The 24,255-nt window shown below is 39.0% G+C and overlaps 2 protein-coding genes across 8 annotated transcripts; both read left to right on the top strand.

The window, feature by feature from the left end:
* The first annotated feature begins 77 nt into the window (after window positions 1-77).
* On the top strand, window positions 78-8,003 carry si:dkey-13m1.5. Of its 2 annotated transcripts, XM_044130441.1 has the most exons (14): window positions 79-199; window positions 697-923; window positions 998-1,182; window positions 1,441-1,550; window positions 1,890-1,981; window positions 2,858-2,967; window positions 4,255-4,425; window positions 4,692-4,801; window positions 5,059-5,150; window positions 5,804-5,901; window positions 7,014-7,132; window positions 7,325-7,514; window positions 7,594-7,679; window positions 7,828-8,003. In XM_044130441.1, exons 3-14 carry the CDS (start codon window positions 1,017-1,019, stop codon window positions 7,954-7,956), a joined length of 1,473 nt encoding a protein of 490 aa, XP_043986376.1. In that variant the 5' UTR covers window positions 79-199; window positions 697-923; window positions 998-1,016; the 3' UTR covers window positions 7,957-8,003. The 2 variants fall into 2 exon arrangements, with proteins under 2 accessions (XP_043986377.1, XP_043986376.1); XM_044130442.1 differs by having other exon boundaries at window positions 78-923; window positions 7,328-7,514.
* A 2,785-nt stretch (window positions 8,004-10,788) lies between these two features.
* arrdc2 (arrestin domain containing 2) lies at window positions 10,789-23,345 on the top strand. Of its 6 annotated transcripts, none has more exons than XM_044130437.1 (8): window positions 10,789-10,881; window positions 13,324-13,578; window positions 19,149-19,366; window positions 20,118-20,220; window positions 20,303-20,559; window positions 21,331-21,493; window positions 21,579-21,739; window positions 22,226-23,345. In XM_044130437.1, the coding sequence occupies exons 2-8, from the start codon at window positions 13,326-13,328 to the stop codon at window positions 22,277-22,279; spliced, it is 1,209 nt and encodes a 402-aa protein (XP_043986372.1). In that variant the 5' UTR covers window positions 10,789-10,881; window positions 13,324-13,325; the 3' UTR covers window positions 22,280-23,345. The 6 variants fall into 6 exon arrangements, with proteins under 6 accessions (XP_043986372.1, XP_043986373.1, XP_043986374.1 ...); XM_044130438.1 differs by having other exon boundaries at window positions 10,816-10,979; XM_044130439.1 differs by lacking the exon at window positions 10,789-10,881 and adding an exon at window positions 12,016-12,135.
* The last annotated feature ends 910 nt before the right edge of the window (window positions 23,346-24,255 follow it).

Here is a 24,255-nt window from a genome sequence, read left to right as displayed (position 1 = left end):
TGAACTGAAATGGAATCTGACTGACCTCTGCCGTTGCCATGGAGAAATTGATTTTACGTGGCAGGGCGAATGTAGCTAGGTAGTACAGCTAGTAAAACTTGGATACAACTTCACTTATTTGAGCCCCTTGGGTCGCTGTAAATTTGAAAACATTTTTAAAAAAATATATATAGGTACTTTATTTTTCATATATTTTCAGGTAAGGCGTAAAATCTTTCTCAGCTTGTTTATTGAAGGGGAATTTAAATCAGAATGTCGTTATGCACAAATAAAGCAGAACAAAATAAAAAAAATCTTAATGTCAAATGCTTTATAAAGCTAAAAAGAATTATCTATGTCCAAATGACACTGGTGAATTAACCATGATTTTTCCATTGCTATCTCTAATAAGCTTTTAGTACTTTATCTTTGTATTCTTGCGTTTTCATTCTAATTAGATTATTTAAAAAACTGTGGGAAAGTCCCCTTAGGCCATAGAAGCATAAGCAAAGGTGCATTACATTATGTTGCATCATTTTTGTCTTTCCTTTGCTTTAAAAGATTTTGCCACCTCTCTATTGCTTGTCCCTTTGTAGATTTACACACAATAAAAATGAAAAATCTTTGCTACTGTTTTCATTTTGACAGGTTATTTGACACCATGTCTTGAGTTTGTTTCTTTGCAGTAGCAGCAAACAACTTTATTATGTTCCACAGCACATTAGTTTCCACGGTGAGGCATTGTAGCATTTTTCAAATGCTCTGAAACCACATAGGTTAAGCGAAGAAGCATTGCTCCAAGAAGGACCCTCTAAGATCTGCTGAAACAGAAATTAGCCATATGCTAATGCAATTCACGTATGGGTAGACTGAGACTTTTAGCTTGGAGGCAGTAGAATAGTATTCTCAGACCATCAACAGCTTAGACACCACAAATACCCGAGGTAAGTGTCCCGCTGCATCGTTTTCCATGGATAACCTGCAGCAGAATAACTCTAACATGTCTACAAACTTTCAGGCAAAGGGAGACTTTTACCATGGAGTCCGAGGAATTAACCCGCCATCAGCTATTTGTCAAAAAATTTAAACCAACAGACGAAACGATATTCAAGTCGGTGGAGCATTTTCCTGAAACCATCACACATGCGTCTTATGTTCCAAAACCTCTATCAAAATTAGTAAAATGTGGAGTTAAACATTTAGGTATGTCACAGTCTTATGTGTTACTTAAATTTGCCTTATGAATTCATATAGCTGCAGTGATTATTTAAATGTTTACCAGATTTTGCCAAGATTTGCTTTTTAAAAACAAGTAAAACATTGAACAGTGAACTTATTAACCTCATGTACTTTGTAATGAGTAACACTAAAATCATTGCAATGAGGGTTTATTACTTGATCTTGTTGTCGGTAATGTTTAACAAACGTCAAATCATGCTTTTGTTTTGTTTATCTCTGTAGAGGAAGGTTTTCCAACGATAAAAGGAGATCCACGCGCTTTCAAGTTTACCACCGAATACGAAGATGTTTATAAGAAACATCTTCACCAGCGTGTGCAGCCTGTTGAAAAGGTACTTCACAAGATTTATGACGAGAATAAAAACATTCAGTTCTGATATAATTTAATGGGAGAACAGCTGACATTGTTTCAGAAACTCTCCATAGCAGCACAGTTACCCAGAAATTCAACATTATAACTGTGTTAGATAAACTGTCAAAGGAGCTTTTCAGATTCTTGTAGTTTATATATATATATATTCCTTCCTTCCTTCCTCTTTCTTCCTTCTTTTATTCTTTCTTTCCTATCTTCCTCTTTTTTTCATTCCTTCCTTCCTTCCTTCCTTTTCGTCTTCCTTTCTTCCTCCTTTCTTTCATTCCTTCCTTCCTTCCTTTTTTTGTTTGTTTTTCAGCATTACTCCACCGTCAATATAGGTGATCCTCGGAAAGGTTCAGAAACAAAGACAATGTACAGAGCATCATACCCCAAGCTCAATCTCAGCAGGTACGAAACTTTTCTCCACCTCTGGAAAGTTTCTTTTAAATGACTCAGTTAATTTAAACGTGTCTTTTCAACTAACTTTACTATCTTAAAATGTAATAATCTGTCATTAGAAAACTTCAGAAATGCTCAGTATTTTTCACCTCAAAGTTATTTATCCCAGATATAGAGAATAGTGAACCTTACAGGTTTATGCTGTCACGCAAACAACTGACAAAACTTCTGTTTTAAGTGGTGGAATGTGGAGAGAGATGTTAAAACTTGAAAACTAATCATTTTCAAGAAAGTAAAAAAACAGATTCTATAGTTGAAGGACATTTCTGAATGTGGAAGGACTAAAGTGCTGCTTGGCCTTAAGAAAATCACTCAGCAGTGAAGAAACTCAATAAACTGCTTCAATTTGCAACAGGGAGGATAAAGAACAGACTTTGGATCTCTAAAAAAGATCATTGAGTCTGTTAAAAGTCAAGAGTTGTTCTGTTTCACATTCATGGCTGCATCAGTGCAAGCAGGACATCAATATCAGGAATTATCAGATTCAGATTGTGAAAGAGCGTTTCAATGAGCAAGAGACATTATGTTGAAGTGTGGATCAGTCCAAACTTTAACCCCACAGAGGATAATTAAAGGAGGACTGGAGAAAAATGGCCTTTAATTCAATAACAAAAAAAAGAGAAAGAAAAAGTCACTTTGGTATGTGACTTTTTTCTACAGAAATTTTTCTACAAACGTTGAAAAGTTAAAAGTTTGTTTGCGATATCACTGTGTATGGTTGTTTTCTTTATGGCCAGGCAACTTTAAGTTATTGCAATTTTGAATCCTATTGTTGCTTTTTGAAAAATGTAGATGATCTTGTATTTTTCTTGAACAATTGAATAGTTTTCACAGAGAGCCGAAGAAGAAAGATAATAAGGTGCTCAACCCGAGCGATGTCTTTAATGGCCCCTGGTCCTCGATCTTCAAAGATGACTTTAGAGCCCACAAAGTTGGTATGTTTTTACTTATTATGAGTTTAGCTCTGTTAAAATGGCTTTTAGATACAATGATACAGTTTAACAAGATGAAAGTGAACCGGAAAATTAATTTGAAGCATTTTGCCATTTTTCTTAGTAAAGAAAAAAAAAAAGTGTTGAATATGTTACTTTGTCTCAGTAAATATGTTTCTCATGGGCTACTCCACATCACACTCACAGGTAGTCTGCACTTAAGAAAAACAAAATTTAGGTTGTAAATTATGTGTAATAAATGAAATGACACGGAAAAAAATTACTGATGTAATCAACTGACCCTTTGCAACTACGTCATGGCATATTGAACAAAGCGACTTAAGTTGTTTTCCCAAGTTGTTTTTGGCAGTTTATTCATGGTTTCTACTTGTTCAAGTCAAGCTAATTTGTCGCTGAACGTAACACACCTGGTCGGGGCTCAAAGACGGCGGGATTTACAGAATCTAGAAACAGCTAGCTTACAAACCGACCCATACCTCCTCCCTCCTGATGTGTTGAGCTAATTACCAACTTTGCCTGAATTTACACCACATAATTTATACAATTATGTCTTAAACAGCGTTTGGTTTTACACCGGAGCAAAATTAAAAACGTACAAAAGACGAGATGTTTACTGGTTTATTCCTTACATGCTAGGCTACATCACGGCGCGGCATTGTCTCCATGGTTACCAATGGCTAGACAGTACCTTCTCCATAATGCGATATTTGATGTCTTTCTAATTATGTAAACGATAGCCTTTTTACCCTGTAATAGGTGTTCGCTGCTAATCCACGATTCGACAGAATGATTGACGGCTGCTGTCCATTGCTTCTGCATCTCTTTTCTCATTAAAAGTTATTCAGTAAAATTACAAGTTTGCTTTGCATCCTTGTCTGTTTGTGCAGTTATTCGCACTGCACCCTGTGACCATTTCTAAAGTGAAATCGACTTTAAAAAAAAAAGCGATATTAGGCTAGAGATGTCTGTTTTTGACAGGCTCTTCATGAGCGCGTTGGTTGTTTTTACGTCCGTCATGGCGGAGCGGGCCGAGTTCTGAAGAGCGTGACGTCACGCGCAAAGGGTTAATACTGAAAATAAGCTACAAAACAGTTTAAAAACCACCGAAATTAGTCATTATTTAGAGAGCAATTTTCATATCATAGTCAGATTACTTGATCTGTTTAGGTCATAAAGAGCTCAGGTACCCCACACATACCTGACACAGTTGTCCTAATTCATATTTTGCCATGTATAATCTGCACAATGATAACTCTAACATGCTTGCAGACCTTCAGGGAATCTCCTCCCATAAGTTTACTGGTCTCCAGAGAGCTACTAGCAACTTTCAACCAAAAATAGCCGTCCCTTCGCAGCAAGATATTCCTATAAGCATGACACAAGCCAGCTTTATTCCACATCCACCATCAAAACTGGTAAAACCCAAAGTCAGTCATCTAGGTATGTTGTTCACATTTCCTTCATGATTTAAATGAAAAGCTTTGCTAAATTATGAATGAATACCCACAGGACTTATTTGAATATTTACCAGATTTTGCTAAGATTAGCTTTCCAACAACAAGTTAAACATTGAACAATGAACTTTTTAACCTTATGTCCCATGTAATGAGTAACACTAAAATCATTGCAGCAAGGTTTATTTCTTGATCCTGCTGTTGGTAATGTTTAACAAAAATGTCAAATCATGTTTTTTTTTTTCTCTGTAGAAGAAGGTTTTCCCACAATAAGAGGAGATCAACACGATGTCAACTTTCTCTCGCAATACAGAGACGCCTTCAGAAAGCATCTTGTCCAACCAGTAGAGCTAGCTGAAAGGGTACTGCACAAAAAATATGGTGGAAATAAAAACGTTCACTTCTAAGATAACTTTATTGTTTCAGAAACTCTGTAGCAGCACCGATAACAGATTTACACAGTCAATTATTATAGAACTATTAAGCTAGAATGTGGCTGAATGAACTAGTCTGATCAGCTTTAAACGTCAAAATGTATGAAATAATTGTTTCTGGTGGAAATATCTTACAGAAATTAACAATTAACACTAGATTAAAAGTTTTTCTTGTTGTTTTTCAGCACTACTCCTCCGTCTGTATGGGTAATCCTGCAAAGGGTTCAGAAACAGAGACATCATATTCATGGGCATTCCCTCAGATCTCTGTCAACAGGTCAGAAAGTTTTCTGGAAGGTTTTTTGTAAATGACTCAGTTTATTTTAGAAACACAACTAATTTCATTATGCTGAAAGGTAATAATGTGCCGTTTAGTAAAACATAAACAGTCATGGGGAGAAATGTTGAAACTTAAATAAATTAGGATCATAACTAATAATTTTCAGGAACGCTTGAACGTGAAAGGATTAAATTGCTGTCTTTTCAATCAGCAGTGAAGAAACTCAATAACTGCGAAAGGACAGACTTTGAATCTCTAAAAAAAGATCATTGAGTCTGAAAAGTTAAGAGTTGTTCTCTTTCACATTCATGGCTGCATCAGTCCAAGCAGATCATCAATATTAGGAATTATCAGGTTCAGATTGTGAAAGATTCTTTCAAGGAGCAAGAGACATTATGTTGAAGCGTGAATCAGTCCAAACTTTAACCCCACAGAGGATAATTAAAGGATAATTAAGATTGACAACTTTTTACTGCAATAACAAAATAAAAAGGAAAAACATTTTGAAATACTGAAACCTTTAATATCTATGTATTGTTAGGCACCATTAAATACTTATACATTGGAATCTTATTGTTGCTTTTAAAAAATGTTGGTCATCTTGTATTTTCTTATTACTGAACAAAATAACGATTGAAACTTTTTTACAGCCCAGTGAAGCCAATAATTCCGGATGAGTCGAGGCGTAGATATGACGACAAAAACACCTGGGCCACCTCCAGAGATGACTTTAAATCCCACAAAGTTGGTACGTTCCTCCTCATTTTGACTTCTGTCCTGCTGAAATGGCGTCCAGATGTAATAATGCAGTTCACTCAGTGAATTAGATACAGACAGCTTTACAAAAGTGAAACTGTGGAACATTTGGCCATTTACAGCGAGTAGAAAGTGTTGAACATGTAATTTTTTCTCAGTAAACATGTTTCTAATGGGTCAGCAATGTCTTCCAACAATAACTGAGGAAATCTACCCACAAAAAAGAAACCTGCAAAAATTAGGCCCTAAATTATGTATAATAATAAATAGAACAACATGGGAAGAAAAAAAACAAACAAACTGTAAAATAGCTTAAAAATCCAAGAAACCAGCTGAGATCTGTCAGCATTTAGAAAGCAATCCTGCTCCTTTTTTCAGATGATAAGAGCTGGTTTAGGTCAGACTGATAGTTGATCATCAGGTTTCTCATTATATACAAATCAATAAAAGCAAAAAACTCTGTAAAGATCTCGGCATTCTTGCTTTTGCAAAACCTTCATAACAGTTGAACTTGATGTTTAAACTCCTGAATGTTCCCAGTCATTCTGCTGAAAAAACTGAAGAAGCTAAGTTTCCTCAAACTTTAGCTCTCTGTGCAACAGGGATAAACAATGAAAAAAGCAGAAAAACCATTGAAAACGATGCTTTGTTGGGTTGTATTGCCAATAAACATTTTAAGCGTTGGATGTGGAGCACTGGTGAACACTTTTCAACATCCAATTTTTTAATAAAATATAGAGATGGTTTAAGTGACACTCATTTTATTTTGTTTTGTTGTTCTTGAGTGGTGTACATCTAATTTTCTACCAGAAAGAAATATCTTGGTTTTAAAGAAAACAATTAAATCTAAATCCCCCAGCAGTGTGAATAAGTCTCGCTTTACTGTAACTTGGAGGTTTCTAGTGTGAATTTCATGTGAATAGGTACAATAAAACACATTTTTCCAGCTATATTTACTTCTAGACTCAACAAAACTAAAGTTTTACAATACAAAAGTATGTGTGACTCTGTACCATACTATACAGCAGCATTTTACGACTAAATCAAGTCAACCGATAAAGTATAAGCGCATTAATTAATCTAATTTTGTTTCCTTGACTACAGCGCCTATTGTCCTAGCAAAACGAGTCCAGAATGTCAGCTCTCTGCCCTTTGTTGACACTAACAAGGATCAAAGCCGAGAAAAGATTCCTTTCACCACCAACAGTATCTTCTTCTCACATGTAAGCTTACAAGTCTTACATTTCACAGTTTTTATGTACTTATATTACCACAAACATGACATACTTCTTCATTCTTAACTGTTAAATTCATAAAAGACCATCTTGGGACCTTTCATAGAGCCTGGGAGATTTATTTAATGTAGATTATTTTGATTCAGTAATCTGAAGGTGTCACATTTACTCACACACCAGCAGAACGGCTCACAGCCTCCAATGACTTTACCTGATCCCGACTTGATTACGAAAAGTAACGTCTATTTTGGCCCAGAAAGTGTGTCAAAAGAAAGCTACAAACCCCACAAAACTGAGCAGAACATCCAACAGGAAATAGAGCAACCCAAAGTAGTTACCTATCCGGAGAGTAACATTCTGACTGGACCAGGTATGTGTAAAAATAGTAATAATAATATTAAAAATAGTAATAATAATAATAATACTTTGTTGATTTACTTGCTTTTCAGATTTGGAGCCAAAAATCACCATGACAATGGCTGACTTCAAGGCTAAGAAGATCACCCAACAGCCGCAGTGTGAGTCGCAGCAAACGGTGAGGAATCACAAAATAAAATCCCCCATCAAACTTTCTGCCGCAGTGACTGATAACAATACCCTTTAGAAAGCTCCAGTGTTTACATCTCTGCTTGTGCAGGAATGTCTAAGCTTGGTGATTAATCTGCTCTCTGTAAACCAAACAGACCAACCTCAAGTTCCCGCTGGGCGACGTGAGTTACAACACATCCCACAAGGATGAGTACATTACCAGACCGTTGTTCCCGCGGCCTGCTCAGTACGACCAGCGCTACAGCCAAGTTAAGCTGAGATGACTGAATCACAGCAGGATTTCAGTTCCTAATAAATATTTTTGAACAGTTTTAATGCTGTAAGAAGCAAATATGCAATGTATTTCAATAATTTGAGGTATTTTGATGTTTTCCAAATATTTTCTAAATGTTACATTAGAAGTCAAGGAATGTTGGAGTCGGACCAAACTTGGGATTTAAAAGCTGCTTTTATTTTGCCATTTTGAACATGTAGCCTACAAAGCAGGGAAGTGATTTAAAGCCAGACTCTTTATGGGGGAGAGCACATATTTACGGTGCGTTTACACCTGATAGATTCGGTCCGACTGGGGGCCAAAATCATGACATTTGCTACATTTTCATCTGCTGCGGTTTGGTTTCACACTGTGCTGTATTAGACGATCCAAAGTCTTTAAAAAAATCTGTTCCCTGGGCGCGGCGGTGGCGAAGAGCTAAAGAGCGACCCATAAGTCCTCGACAGGTTTGAGCCCCGGCCCGACCATCTTTGCCGCATGTCTTTCCTCTTTCTCATAACCCACTTTCCTGTCTGACAACTGTTAATAAAGGCAACCAGAGCCAACAAAGTTTGAAAAAGCTGTTCCCCTCTTTGCCTGTGGGGGCGCTGCAACAAGAAGCACTGAAGGAAACGACACAAAAACCTCTGAAGAAGACATGATCGCAACTTCCTTCTTCAGGAAAAGTAAACAAAAATGGAGCAGCGTCTGGTTATAGCGGTTGCAGGATTTCTATTTTTTTTTTTTGTTCGTTTGGCAAAAAACAACGAGCTGTTTCTCCCGCCATATTTACATTTGTTCTGGTTGTTCTTACCCAGAAAGCTCAGCGCTATAGTTTGCTTCCTGCTTTTGGAGCTGTCTCCAGTCCACTTGCATCCACAAATGCTTTCAAATCACATCAGAGTTCACATTAACCGAACAGAGACCGAGCTTTTTAAGTGCACCAGAGTTTGTTTTTTTGGTGCAGGAGTTTCGTGACTGAACAGGGCTGGTGTGAACGCACCCTTTGTGTTCCCAGATCCTCCAGTTCTTTTAGGAATATCAAAAACCTTTAATTGTTCACCTCAGCAACCCGGCTAAACGTCTCTCTTACAATGAACTGCAGACAAATTCTCAGACTCCAAATTAACCAATTCCCAGAAAAGTGAAATATTGAAGCAGAGAGCAACCACTGCTCTAACTTAAACATAAACTGTTAGCATCTCTTTCAACGGAAGCAGCTTCAAATATTAATGTGGTTTTTCCTCTCTGGAGGCATTTAGAAGTGCTAAGAAGGTTACTGTTTCGCAGAAAGATCCCCTCCTGGCTGCCCTACACTTCCACCCTGTTTACACTGTAAATTTATGTGAGCATTGAAGGTTACAATCTGCCGATAAAACAAACCATGTTGAAGCAATAACAGAGCCCTGAGCCTAAGATGGGTGAAGGGGGAGATACTGACAGGAAGGTGAGCAGCTGTAAATAAACTGAACATGGAGTTCAACAACCTGGCAAAAAGCAACCAAAACAGTTCTGGCCAGAATGGTCCAGTCATGAAAGAACCAGGTCTAAAGGCCACCAGAACCTTTTTTTCCCCCAGAAATACTGGAAGTTTTTTAAAAAATATTAAACGTTTTTAATGTTTAGACCAATTCCAACATTTTTATTTGAAGCCTTAATTTTAATCATTTAACAATTTAAATACAGCAGTGCTGGAAAGTCAGCTGGAAGATTACATTCAAAATTAATTTTATAGAATTATTATTTTTTTCTCTGACATTAAATGAGACTGAAGTGTTCATGTGTAAGGCCACACCAGATCACACAAATTATACGCTTGTTTGCTAAACCACAGAATATTGAGGGCATTTTTTATTCAGCGTCTTCAAATTCACATGTGTATAAATGTGTACAGGCTGCACAGTGGTGCAGTTGGTAGAGCTGTTGCCTTGCAGCAAGAAGGTCCTGGGTTCGATTCCCGGCCTGGGGTCTTTCTGCATGGAGTTTGCATGTTCTCCCTGTGCATGGTGGGTTCTCTCCGGGTTCTCTGGCTTCCTCCCAAATTGGTCTCTCTAAAATTCTGCCCAGGTGTGTGTGAATGATTGTTTGTCCCGTCTGTCTCTGTGTTGCCCTGCAACAGACTGGCAACCTGTCCAGGGTGACCCCGCTTCTCACCCAGAACATTAGCTGGAGGCGCCAGCAACCCTCCCAACCCCACTAGGACAAGAGTGTAAGATAAACGTGTGCTCTGCATTTCTTAGGATTGGTTTTCAAACCGTAGCTTGAGTTAAAGGTTTTTGGAAACGGCTTTCTGAAACTTTAGTCATTCCTCCATGCAGAACTGGTGCAGCAGAGTCAAATGTTTATTTTGGTCACTGACTTGTGTGCAGCTTTTCCATGGAAGTGAAATCAGAGTTTTTAAAATGTCACTCCAAAATGTTAACTTTGATATCCTTAAACTATGTTTATAGTCATTGTTCAGGTCTTACTTACTGATCTTATGGTATTATTATTATTATTATTATTATTATTATTATTATTATTATTATTATTATTATTATTATTATTATTATTATTATTATTATTATTATTATTATTATTATTATTATTATTATTATTATTAACATTAATTTTCTCTTGGCATTGTGCAAAAGCCCCGAGAGTCTGAAGCGTTCAACATAAAAACAGCGGCGTGTTTAAAATCACGCTTTGGCTGTCACGTGATAGACTCAGCCCACTCCACGCGGGTCCCTTCGTCCTCCTCCTCTTCCTCTCTTTTGGCAGTGAGGGCGGGCGTGACCGCCATAAACTGCTTGCCATTGGTCTAAAGCAGTGGGGGTTGCTCCATGCTGTCGTTTAAAAAGGGGGACTTACATTGGAAACCCACGGAGGAGAAAACAGTTTCTGCAGAGAGCTGCGTCTTCGTGACGGCGCTCACGTAGCCCACGTCCAGTCGGTGAGTGTGGAGACTTTCATTCATCCCTTCAGATGCGTTTATAACGCGCAGGGCCGTTTCTGAAGCCTCCTTGGCTGAGACTAGTGCAACAAAAATAGGTAAAAATCACCATAATGACAGTAGCCGGAGTTATAATTATTGTTTGTTCTTTATGTGCGTTGTTTAAATTTAACTTTTCAAACGTACATCCACAAATTCATATAGGATACTGCTTAATAAGATTTACGTTTGTCAAAAGGGAAAATCTGTTTTATTTAGGTTTTCTGTATATATCAGCTCACACACTGAATAAACATGCTTACAGATATGTAATAATAAATGCTTAGTTATTGTTGACATGATCTGCATTTGAATGGATTTTTGTTGGTATCGGTGTAAAGTGCAGAGCTGAATTCAAAATGCAGTCTTAACGCAATCCCCAATAGTTTCAATGAAAATTGAACGTTTTGTCATTATTATAAGTTACAATATAAAAAGTATTATTTTTCTTATGATATCTTATTTAGTCACAACAATTAATTTTCTAAGCCAAGGTACAAATATGTGTTGCTGCGTTTAGGTTGAATACAACCTTTTTTATTACATCATGACAAAAATAACATGGCTCTTGATAACCTCTGAGTTTTTGTTGAGGAGACTTTATTGGTAGTTCTAAATGAACGCAAACCCAGATGATTTATGGACTTATTTTAAATAGGTTACAACCCTTTTGAGAGAAGATCTCAATTGTTAGGGGAGACAGCAGAAGAAATGGATTTAAAAATGTTAGGGATCTTAAATGGCGCCGAAGGCTCACAGCACTGATATTGTTTCAAAGGTAAATTATTACAAATACGCATACAATGTTAATTGGTTTGTGACAAATTTCATAGTAAGCCATAAATCCACATAACTCCTGGCGCACATGGGCGCCAACATCAAGCTAAAGTGTTCTTGGTTAAGGTCAACCTGGCCGCTTATACGTTACTGTTATGTGTAGAAAGGTTTTACTTTACCACTGGTCTAGGCTTGTAAAATGCGGGATCGTTCATTATTTGGTATTTAAATAGGAAACACAAGGGCATCAGAACTGTCATTGCTGATGTCACGGTTGCCTAGAAACAAACAACAAACATCGCGCTGCTCTCAACACCTGCGCCTTTTTAAAACAAGCGTCCAGCCGGTACTACACCGCATCCTGGGCAGCGAAAACTTGCAAAAAGCACAGACGTGAGTAGGAAGATGCAGATCCCTTGGTGAACAGCATCAATGAAGGTGAATTCAAGGCGATTTTTGAAAACGTGTCAGTGATTGTTTTAAGAGGCATAGAGTGGACTGGTTGATATCAGACAGAATGGATCAGGACTGGAGGTGATCAGTGATCAGAATCACAGTTCTTCTACAATCATCTCCTGAGACTGGTAATGGTGATGATGGTGGTGGAACATTAATTTCATCACTGGTTCCGTTTCCTGATGTACTTCAGTAGAATACTGTGGTTTAACTGTTTTGGATGTTGAGTTACAGTCGTATTAGCGCATTTTATTTTTAATAGGTGAATGGTTACAAGTTTGGTATTTATTTTTGACTTACAGTTAATAAATATATATACATATGAGGAATGCAATATGCAATTTGTTGCGACTGGTTGAAATATTTTATAATTAAAAATAAAGAGGTGAAAAATGTTAAATCTGTTTTTCTATGTATTGCATATTCAGATATGGCCATAACTGTTAAAAACATTCCTCATTTTATGTTAATAATTCAAGTGAATTGATGAAAAAATATTTACATTTTACATATAATTTTGTCTGCTATTGATTTCATCAACTAAGGCTGAAACAATTTTGACTAAAACTAAATGACATTTTAGTCAAAACTAAGACTAAATACAAATTTGCTCTTAAAATGAACAGTTTAAAGATGTTTTTTTTAAGACGTCTAGGAAAGTTTCTCTCAGCTCAAAATGTACATTTACTAGAATTAAGCTACATTTGAATACATATTGAATGTAATCAGTGTACTTAATTTTGTTGATAAAATTCAGCCAACAAAATAAAAAAAGAAATATTGGTAAGAACTTTGCCCTTTACATTAAAACAGCCTGCACAGCAGCAGATAGTGATTAGACAATCAGGGATCCACCCAAACAAGCTCCCCTCCCTAAAAATAAGCCCTTAAAAGACGACATTACAGTTGTGCCAGATATTTAAAACTATTGTATATTACTTAAAAATTAGTACTTTTTTTTTTTTTTAAAGGAACAACACAATAGAGAACCTTAATTGTTTATGTCTCTCTGCCTTTCATTTAATTTTGTTTTAGGACTCTAATAGATTATACATAAATTTAGCATAATTCCTCTTGTTTGCTTCCTTAAGGACTATTTTGGATTATTTTTGCATAGACATTACTGGATTTTACTAATTTTATTATCATTCTTCTGTCCTCTCTATGAAGGAATGTCTCTGAGCTCCATCAAGACTTTCACCCTGGAGCTGGACGGTCCTGCCGATGCGGCCTTCACGGTTGGGGAGGTGGTGTCCGGCCAGGTGATCCTGGAGCTCAGCAGGGACACACGAGTGCAGTCCATGAAGGTGCAGGGCAGAGGGGTGGCCACGGCGCACTGGCTGGAGAACCGTGGCATGAACTCGGTGTACAACGACTACACGTCCAAAGTCACCTATTTCAGGAAGAGGCTAAATCTAATCCGAGGTCAGTACTGGTTATAGATAATACGGTTGCACAACACTTTAAATCACTGTTATTATCATACTTTTAGTAGATCCACAATGTGGCCTTTATATAGTAATCCCTATGAGCCCTTTGTGCATGATGGACAGTAAAACAACCAATGCGCTCCTGTAAAGCTGTTGCTTAATATCACTTTTATTTAGTTGATTTCACTTTATAAATGGTCATAGGTGCTGCGCGGTCAGCTGCACAAACAGTCAAGGATGAAAACCGAACTTGTCATTTTACTGTGTAACTTTTAATGAGGAAAGATGGCGGCGATGGACAGCTGCCGTCAATCATACTGACTGTCAGCCCTCGGTGTAACCACCGGCTAGCAGCGAACACTTTTTACAAGATGATCAACATTTAGATACTTTATAAGGATGATTAGAAAGATATAAAATATTGTAGGTTATGGAGGAGGTACCCGCCAAACCGTTAGTAACCATGGAAACAATGCCCACCATCATGTAGCCAAACATGTATGGAAAATACTGGTCAGCATCTCCTCTGTTGTACGGTTTTAAGGCTGCGCAGGTGAAATGACATACTCATATGAATCATGTGGTCTGAATTCAGGCAAATTCAGACCACAAAGTCTGTAATTTGATCAACACGTCAGGAGGGAGGAGGTATGGGTCGGTTCCTAAGCTAGCTGTTTCCGTCTTTTAGATTGACTCCAACAAGTAGAAGCCATGAATAAACTGGCAAAAACAACTTTGGAAAACAATTTCAGTTGCTCTGTTTAATAATCCTGATCCTCATTTCCAACGTCCATCATGGCGCCTCCAATGATTAAGTGACGTAGTTGCAAATATGGTAGCTTGTAGGATTAGGAGGTAATTTATCTGAAAATTGTGTTGTAAATTTCCTGATTAGGCAGTAGCCACTGTGTCTGAATAGTCTTGCAGTCCCTGAGGTTTACAGAGCAAATCATCGTTCTTGGCTCGAGCCAAATGTGTTGCGTAGAAACCTGGGATAAGGTCAGATGAATCTACCCGATAACACAATCTTTGACATTCAGCACAAATCCATTAGTGCAGAGTCCAAATACACACTATGAGGAGTGAAATTCCCCCAGTGTGGAGAAGACAGGCAGCTATAATCATGCAAGAAGCAGAGAATAAGCAATAGAAGCTGAGTAAAGAAACTGAAAATAGGTTTTAATGTTTGGTCAGATTGGTAGGTAAGCTCGTTTTAAAGGCTGTCAATCCAGTTTATAGCTGTAAATAGTGTGTTTATTTGACAGTAATCAAACAGCATGCCCTTTTATTTATTTTTTATGGTACTAAAAAAATCTATTTGACACTATTTAGCAAAGGAAATCAATAATTGACTACATTTCCCTTTTAGAAAACCAATTAAAGCTTAGTCTCAATTTTAAATGTTATGTTTAATCTTCAAATTATTTCTTCACAAAATATAAGAGAATTAGTGAAAGAATATGTGACTCTCAAATGTTCAGTGATTAATAATCAATCTGAATACTGAAATTGGAGATAAGTAATATAAAATAGTGTTGTTTTTTTACTGTCTTGACCTGAATGTAAATTATAATTTTAAAAAAATCCAAATGGATTAAGCATATAAATTGTGAAACAAGTAAAAAACATGAGGAATAAGTGGTGAAATAAAAACCTTGTTTTCAAAGCAGAGAGAAGGACGACAGACAGATGTGAGGAAATGAGCCAACTTTTTAAAAAGACACAGCCTGGGTCACCATGGCAACTAGGAAAACACCACGTGGTTCTCCTTGGCCCCGCCCACCTCAACAGAGCTACTGAATATCATTAACAAAACAAAACTTTTTCTATCTTATAAAAACTAGTGTTTTTCAACAATTAAAAATAAATAAACAAATAGAGAATATTTAGATTTTTTTTAGTTCTATTTCAGAGAAGAGTCGCCCTATTAAGATTGAAATGCCTCTTTGTTTTGAGGCAAACAGCTTCATCTCTGTCACTGTTTGTGTCACAACACGGAGAAGGCCTTTGGTTAAGCCTTTGGTTAAGCCCAGAGGAGCTCGCATGAATAAATGCATCAGCGTTAAAACGGTGCTTTCAGCCGCAGCGCCGGGCTAATCACACCGAGGCATCTGGGCAGCCGCGGGGTTATCTGCCACCCCGGGCGCCTCATCATGCTCCTATCTGCTCGGTGTCAGAGCTGGACTTCTGCTCGCTTTCACCAGCAGGTGGCGCACTTGTATTTATGACATTTTAAAATTATTTTTAAAGCAAAACATTAAGTAGCTCTTCCATATAGAACATATCAAATGTAGGCAATTTTTCTTGTACAGTTCTTTATTCTTTTGAACACGTCAAAAATAATTTGTGTCAAAAGGATTTCATTTGGAAATTTATTAAGGAGAAAATCAAACCTTAGTTTTGTATCTGCTCTGATTTTTTTCTTTGCAAAACTTTCTGCATGATTGTCCTGCAGCATTTCTCCAGTTGGTGGCACTAGAGAGCCCCTGTCCCGGGGAACAAAGGAGTAAACAACTTTGTTTTTCACAGAGAAGACATAGCTTTGGACTGAAGGAGTTGCACTGAAAAGATAGTAATTTACCAGCTGCTGAGATGAATTCCTAGTAGATCTGTAACTAAGTTTAGGATGATTTTGGTCAGATGTGGTTCTGTTCATTCATTCTTATCATCATTATGATTAATGTTAATAAAGTAAACCCTGCAGTTTGGTTTTGATTGTTTCCGTCATAGCAGCAGTTTGCTGGGATACTTTCGTGCTTGGCTGCGTGTTTTTCATCCGCGAGGCGTCCCACGCTTCGACACAGCAGAAGTGGAGTAAACAGCTTTAGTCCAGAGCAGAGCGGGGCATACGGTACTCAGTAAGCCTGTTTTCTTCTAGGAACCTGTAACCATCAATCATCACCCTGTTTTCCTCCTCTGGCTCCACACCCAGTCTGGATGTTTATTGTGCTGCCTTCAGGGACGGTCTGGGAGTTTGGAGTTTTGTGCTTAGTAGGTGTTTTTAGTTTCTCTTTGTATAATATTTGTTCTCGCAAACTCTGGCATCATGATGTTGAGTTGCTTTGATTTGGTTGAATGTTTATAACATTTTTCAAACATATTGATGTCTGTGTGTTGAGGTATAAATTGTCAGAAATGCAGATAAACTTTTCACACTTTTGAATGGGATTTAAAATACATATACTTTTCCATTTGGAGCTCCAAACAGAAACATTATTGTTTTTTAACAAACTGCACTTGAAAAAACCAGTGGGCGTTGCTTATTAATTAACTCAGTGGCTAGGCTAACTACTGTTAGCAATGCAGGCTAGTAGCAGTGTATTTCCCTGAATTTTGAGTTCTTTTAACTCCTTTATGTTAATACCTGAACTACAATCCTGAGAGAGTTTTAAGAAAAGGAGGCTTTGTGGATGTAGAGCATGACCAGAGAGCAGAGAGAGAAGGAGGAACTTCAATCATATCCCCTACTCCAACATCTCTTTGTCTGGCTTTCCACTTGTGAACAAACTGATGGTGTCATCCCGGACATGTTGATGTGGGATATTATCCAAGCTGCTTGGAAATCGATCCGTTATTATGTCAGAAGCAATCTTCAGTCAGAGGATTCTTCAGATTTGTTGCAAGACTGACTGCTATTGGAGATCCTCTGGCCCCCTGCATCATCATCAGAAACATTTTAGAGATAATTGAATGATTTGAGTTACATCAGCGTTTAATTTACCAGTGTGTAGGGCTGGACAACAGATCAATAACAACATATAACACAATAGACACGTAATTGAATCATAGAATATTAAATATTCAATATAGAATATTCACTCAACTCCAATCCAGAACCAAACGGCATTCTGGGAGATGTAGGCTGAGAAAAGGGTTTTAGAGGCTTAACATTTCACAGCTAATTAAGCTAGGTTTAATGTTTCACCACTTTATGTGATAACTATTTAAAAATAAAAATAAAACATTGCGTGGAGTGAAAACTGTGGATAAAGCTGGAAAGGTGATGCAATATTTCAGATATTTAAAACAAAAAACTAATCGGTAACTATCAATATCAACTGATATAAAATGTGTTTTTCAGCCACACTATTCAGCTCTGGGATAAAGTTGAATTTTCATAACAATACACAAATAGCTGAAAAAGTCTAACTCTGGTTATAACATCGTTTAGAGTCGTTATCGGGCGGGTGGGGGAGGCGAATGTTTACTCAGGCGGCATTAGCTATAAAAAGCGTGGGATTCACTGAGTTAGGGAATCTGTTGTTTTGCAATTTCAGTTCTGCTATGTCTGTGCCACGGAGGGTTCCGTGAACGCAGCCTTCACTCTCCTGAGGCCTTACATAATAAAGTATGAGGCCACGCCCCCTCGCTCAGCCACCAAAAAGGGTTGCCGTAGCTGCAAGCTCCACACTTTGAGTTTGCAACCAGACAACAGGGAAGCGCAACAGCAAGCTTAAACTTTCTGCGCAACACAGAGAAACTTACCGAACCGACTCCCAGAAGAACCTCCGAACCTGCGGAAATGATTTTCAACAAGTTGAAAAAGTTCCTGGTGGTTTTTGACTCGCCGGAGCTGGACTGCGCCCCTGTGTTCAGCAGCGGGGACGTGGTGTCCGGACGGGTCGTGCTGGAGCTGTTCGGCGAGACCAAGGTGGAGTCCCTGAAGCTGCACGCGGAGGGGTTCGCCAAGGTTCACTGGACCGAGTCCCGGTCCGCCGGCTCCAGCACGGCGTACACCCAGAACTACAGCGATGAGGTGGAGTACCTGAACCGGAGAGAGGTGCTGCTTCAGGCAGGTCAGTCCGCTGGTGAGGGATGCGTTTGGGAGCACCGCGCCGCTTGTTGTTCTGCAAACTGGACCAGAAACAAACAAACACAAAAAGTTTATTTCTTTATAAATCAAACTGATGTCGCGTTTGTTTTTTTTTTTTTTTTCAATTTTTGCAAAAAGTTGAGGAACTCTTTGCATTCTGGCTTAGTGAGAGCGATCGCAGCTGCCTCCTCATTGTGAAAACATCTGCTGGAGCTGCCTGGCTGGTTTTCTGCTGCAGAATGGGGGAGCCTCGGGTTTCTGCCTTCATTCATTCAGCTGTTCAGGTTTAAAGGGCACACCAGGAAGTTGGCACTTTTATGCTGCAGCTGAACTATGTCCTGCAGAAACCTGCTTACACTTCATCATTTTAAAATTAACTTATTGGGTTTTTTAAAAAATCCGTTTGACTTTTGAAAGTTTGAAAAAAGGCTCAAATGATGAAAGAAATGGGGAAAAACATCCGGTATGCTGAAGCCAAACATGTTCTGCAAGACTCAGTCAAACAGCGGTTGAAATGAGCTTCATCATGTAGCTTGAGGCAGAAAAGCGTGTTCTCCATCCAGAACCGCCCCCTCAGAGCAAAAACAGAAACTATGTGATTTGAAAGAAAAGCAGAGAGTCTTACCAAACGGAATTTACTGCTCTAGCCAGGCCAACTTTATGTGTAAACACTTTTATCTAAAAAGTAACAGCTTTATTCTCTCCTGTGTAAAAGAAAAAGAGCCTGAACGCATTTTTCTGCGTCTTCTCAGATAACGGCGAGCTGACAGTCCTTCCTGCCGGCAGACACGAGTTCCCGTTCAGCTTCCAGCTGCCGGAGGAGACGCTCGTCACCTCCTTCGAGGGGAAGCATGGCAGCATCCGCTACTGGGTCAAAGTGAAGCTGCACAGGCCGTGGTGTCCCGTCAGGAAAATCAAGAAGGAGTTCACCGTCATCGAGCCCATCGACATCAACACGCCAAGCCTGCTGGTGAGCGGCTCCTGTTCCACACCAATATCTGAGGTTTACAACTGATTCAGTACAGAAAAACAGCTGAATTCACTTCAAATGTTTACGTTTTTAGCCTGGCGGGCCATCAGGCTTTACCCAACACTGCCAGGCTAGGCATTGATTTTTTTTAAATTTTTGCCTTTTTTAAGACTTTACGGTTGGAGTTTAGGTGTTAATGATGTTTTCCAATAACACATAATTCACTAGTGATATTTTCAAATTTCCTGTCAACTTTAAATATTTTTTTAACCCAGAAACACACTTGGTGACTGGCCTAGCTCCCCTACAACCAGGGTTAGTAAATTTTTATGGGTTAAATTCAGTAAATGTACTAAATTATGCATTAATGTAAGAACCCTGCACCAGTACAGCACACTTTAATACACCAGTGGCTCCACAAACCTGTGTTGTGTGAAAACAACTCAACTTTAATTTATTCAGTTGGTGCAGCCAGTAGAATAACATCCAGTGTAAAATAATCTGAAAAAATGGCAACAAACCTTTCAAATGGTTCAGAAAGTGACATTAGGAATTATAGATATAATGTAAAGTATAGAATTAGACTGAATAGATTGGCCATTATGGATCCAACACATTATCATCGATACCGATCCAGATTTCTTTGTCAATATTAGACCCATATAGATATTGATATCTGTGCATCTCTGTTTTAAATACTGGTCCTTGTGGATTTTCAAACTGGTTCTTACTGGTTTATGTTCATCTCCAGGCTCCTCAGGCGGGGACGAAGGACAAGATGGCCCGGACATGGTACCGTAACTTTGGACAGGTGTCCGTAACCGCAAAGATTGACCGCAAAGGTTACACTCCAGGTAAGAAAACCCTCCATAAATGTAACGCCTAGCAACTCGAAGGCGGCCGCAGGTTCTAACAAGCCCCGCCCCCCCGCTGCAGGTGAGGTCATACCTGTGTTTGCCGAGTTCGACAACGCCACGTCCAGGTCCATCGTGCCCAAAGCCTTCATCACCCAGACGCAGACGTTCATCGCGCGCGGCACGATGAAGCAGAAGCGGTCGGTGGTGGCCACGCTGTGCGGCGACGTGGTGAGCGCCAGAACCCGGGAGACGTGGCACGGTCGGGCCATCAAGATCCCGCCGGTGGGGCCGTCCATCCAGCAGTGCCGCATCATCAAGGTGGAGTACATGCTGAAGGTGAGTCCAGTCTGCTCTTCGTCCTCCGTTCACACCAAACAGGCCTGTCACAATAAATCGATAAATCGCATGATTAATTAAAACAAGCTCAATGATTTCCACTTTTCTCTCTTTTTCTGCCAAAAACTGGATGACAAAAATCTTCAGTCTGCTGCTTCGGCCTCAAATTTGTTTACAGAGACGCCATAATTCATTTTATTTGTTGTTTTTATTTATTTTGAATATTTAAAATAAATATTCAAAATATTTATTTTAAATATTCTTTTAAATTTTAAATATTATTTTAAAATGTCTAGATTTAGGTGTAAATCTAGACATTTACACCTAAAATGTCTAGATTTAAAACTAATCAACAGTTTTAAATGTTGGTTAGGATTTGAAGTTTGTTGATCTTTGATAATAACTACAGTTCTTTCATTACAGTTATGTTAATGCTTCAACATTAATCAACAGTTACGAAAAATATGACATTAAAAAGGTTGATGATTCATGATACATTTTTAACAATACTCGATAAAAGATACGATAAATAATGCAAGTTTACCGTCAAATATTAACAAACTTAAATATCAAAAATAAAACACAGCAACCAAAAACCATAAATAAAAAGGATTATTAACTCTAAGCTACAAATATCAATCACCGGAATAAAAATCATCAAACTTATTTTAATTTATGATGCGATTAGTTGATTAATTGCGTATTGTGACAGGTTTGTTCACACACATAAGTCTCCATTTAAGTGCTAACTTTTTGTTTTCCTTCTCCAAGGTTTGTGTCGACGTTCCGGGAACTTCCAAGCTGTGTTTGGAGCTGCCGCTCGTCATCGGCACCATCCCGCTGCATCCCTTCGGCAGCCGCACGTCCAGCATCAGCAGCCATTACAGCGTCAACCTGGAGTGGATGCGCATGGCCATCCCGGAGCAGCCCGAGCGTGAGTTTCCCTCCAGCAACCCGAACGGGAAGCTCCGCCGGCTTGAGTCGGGTCGGTCGGATAACCGAGTCTGTTTCCCCCGCAGCTCCTCCAGAGTACAGCTCCGTGGTGACGGAGGAGGAGGCGGAGCAGCGGAACAACGGCATCGCCCCGCCGCCGGCCGAAGACCTGAGTGGCATCATGGAGCGCCCGCTCATGGCGTTCCTTCAGGAGTTTCGCTTCCGACCTCCGCCGGTCTACAGCGAGGTGAGCGACTCCCAGGAGAAAATATTTTTTTTAAAACATTTAAAGTATCCAGGAAGTTAGCTCGAATAAAATCAAAATATTACTGAAGTTTGTCAATAATTCCGTTCAATCAGGAGAACGTTACTTTTTCCTTCCACTAAACTTCACATAAATTGTTTATAGATCCCAAAGGGATCCCGATATGTAAACACAAATGTTAAAATTAACTTGGGTTAATTTCACAAACTGCACAAAAGTTACTTTCATTCAGTCAGAAAGATTAAATTTAAAAGGACTTTATTGATCCCAAAGAGTAGTTAGAAGATGTTTGGCAAAGAGTCAATTTGGGCTGGAAAGAATTCCAGTAGCAGTCAGTCATGCATTGACTTTTAAGAAGCCTCTGACTGAAGACACTCTTATCTTTCTCTTTCTTCTGAGAAAATCTGAATTCAAACTTTATGTGGCTGAATCTTGCTTATCTAACCGCTGCTCTGTTATTTTTTCCAGATCGACCCGAACCCTCAGCCCCCCAATATGCGACCGCGCTGCATGACGTGTTGAACCAAGAGCCCCGCCTGAGCGACGAGCTGCGTTACTAGCAAAACGAATCGAGAGATTTGTCTTCTTCTGGATCTAATCCTCATTGCTGAATGAGCGCCTGGACCGCGGCGCCGGACTGCGGCGCCACCCGGAGGAGGAGCTCAGAGGAACTGAAAAGCTGGCAGACACGAACGGTACTGCCGACACGGGGAAACGGCTTCTCGGCACCAGTTCCTGTCCTTCACAAGTGATTTGTTTTTTCAAAAATTTTCCTACGATTTTTCCGTCTCTCGGAGAAAGGGGAGACGAAGCGCCTCCCAATCGACGATTCCCCTCTTTTTGTGAGACGTAAAGAGTTTGGGACTTTGTTGGGCGGTTCAGGATCACTTGGTATTTATCAGGCAGAGTCTTTTTCTGAGCCGATTGTCGACTCAGTTTGTGACTTTGACGTTTCCTGGCAGCAGGCAGACGCCAACCCGCATTGCTGTGCGTTGTCACTGGACAGCTGCGTCTGTTATGTGACGTACCTACAGGTGTGAAGGTGGAGCAGAGGATGAGATGTTTGCTCTTGAATGCAAGAACAAACGGGAAACGTGCGCCTTAATGATCTGCATGAGAGTTTTAGAGGCGTTCTCCTCTCAGAGCGCCTGAGATGAGGCTTCTTCTCTGAAGAGGCCAGAAGTGCTTCTTTATAGAGAGAAAAAAATAAAATGGTTGAAATCAGATAGCGTTTTTGTGTGGAAAACACTGGAGTGTTTTGGTTTAAGTGGACTGGCAACAGGAAGGATGTTGCATTGTTTTTTGTTTTTTGCGATAAGCGGCGGCCTCGGAGACATTTGGACCGAGCGATTCGGTGCCAAGAGGTCGGCCGGTGAAACCTGCAGACGCCACTGAAGCATTCCACTAAACTGACTGACTTTGAGGATTTTTTATTTTAATTTTCCTCAACTTCCAAAAAAAGTCAGTTTGTATCAGTTCAGGGTCAAATGTGCAACGTCAGGGCACACTAGAGGAAAAATGTATTTTTATACAAAATGTTGTTTTGTCAGCTTTTCTATTTGTTTTTCTAATAAAACATTTAAATAATTTCTGCCTTCAGTGCTTCTTCAGATACAGTTTTAGTTTTATTACATAATTGCAACGTTATTAATTCAGTTAAATTTGGAAAATTATACTTTTTTCCTTCCACTGAACTTTCCATAAATATGTTTAAATGCAGCAATAAGTGAAAACTAGTGGCTATGTGTGATTTACACTTAACTTTTGTAAACCACAAACTGAACTTTCCTTCCAATTCTTGAGTAAAGCTCAAAATTATTCATACTCCCGTCGGATTCAGATTTGAAGTTGCTTTCATTCAATCACAAAGATTTGATTTTGAAAAAGGAAAATTAAAAGTTGTAAATCACCTCATCCTTGTATCTTCGGTTATTGTGAATGATCTCCAGTAGCAGTCAGTCTTGCAGTGAATTTTGAGAAGCCTCTGAATGAAGACACTGTTGTATAAAGACCGATATGTAACAGCATGAAATCTGTTACATATCGGTAACGGGCCATATTTCACAGCAACATGGACTGGATGACATCATCATCTGCTGCTCATCCACTTCTTTTGCTTTTGCTGCTCCTCTTTAGATCGAAGACGGACGTTAAAGTCTGGAACATGATTTCTGTCCTTTATGACTGACAGAAGAAAAGGATTTGAACTCATCCTGCTTTCTCCGCTCTTTTCTCCTCTACATCCATCAAGCCTCCATTTGAACTTCTCCGGAGTTTCGGGGTCGTAGGTCACGTAGTATTTGAGCTTTTGAGATGCTGATCGGCTGTTCCCGGTTGTAAAAGTGGAGGTCTAAGACAGGGCTGTCGATTCGTTTTGGGCTAAATCAAGATCATAACGGCTCTTAAAGGGCCTGTGGTGCCAGAATAAAACCTGATAAATAGTTTAAAAAATCAATAAATTCTTAAAATTATATATTTTTGAACATCTTTCCAGTCCC

The sequence above is a fragment of the Gambusia affinis genome, linkage group LG10 (assembly GCF_019740435.1).
Source record: "Gambusia affinis linkage group LG10, SWU_Gaff_1.0, whole genome shotgun sequence".
Classification (NCBI taxonomy): Eukaryota; Metazoa; Chordata; class Actinopteri; order Cyprinodontiformes; family Poeciliidae; genus Gambusia; species Gambusia affinis.
This window is presented reverse-complemented; position numbering and strand designations above follow the sequence as displayed.

Coding starts and splice junctions, on each gene's coding strand:
- si:dkey-13m1.5 (XM_044130441.1), top strand. CDS start 1,017: ATGGAGTCCGAGGAATTAACCCGCCATCAGCTATTTGTCAAAAAATTT. Junction 4,426..4,691: donor ACCCAAAGTCAGTCATCTAG/GTATGTTGTTCA, acceptor TTTTCTCTGTAG/AAGAAGGTTTTCCCACAATA. Junction 5,902..7,013: donor CTTTAAATCCCACAAAGTTG/GTACGTTCCTCC, acceptor CCTTGACTACAG/CGCCTATTGTCCTAGCAAAA.
- arrdc2 (XM_044130435.1), top strand. CDS start 18,106: ATGATTTTCAACAAGTTGAAAAAGTTCCTGGTGGTTTTTGACTCGCCG. Junction 18,392..19,148: donor TCAGGCAGGTCAGTCCGCTG/GTGAGGGATGCG, acceptor GCGTCTTCTCAG/ATAACGGCGAGCTGACAGTC. Junction 20,560..21,330: donor AGGTGGAGTACATGCTGAAG/GTGAGTCCAGTC, acceptor TCCTTCTCCAAG/GTTTGTGTCGACGTTCCGGG.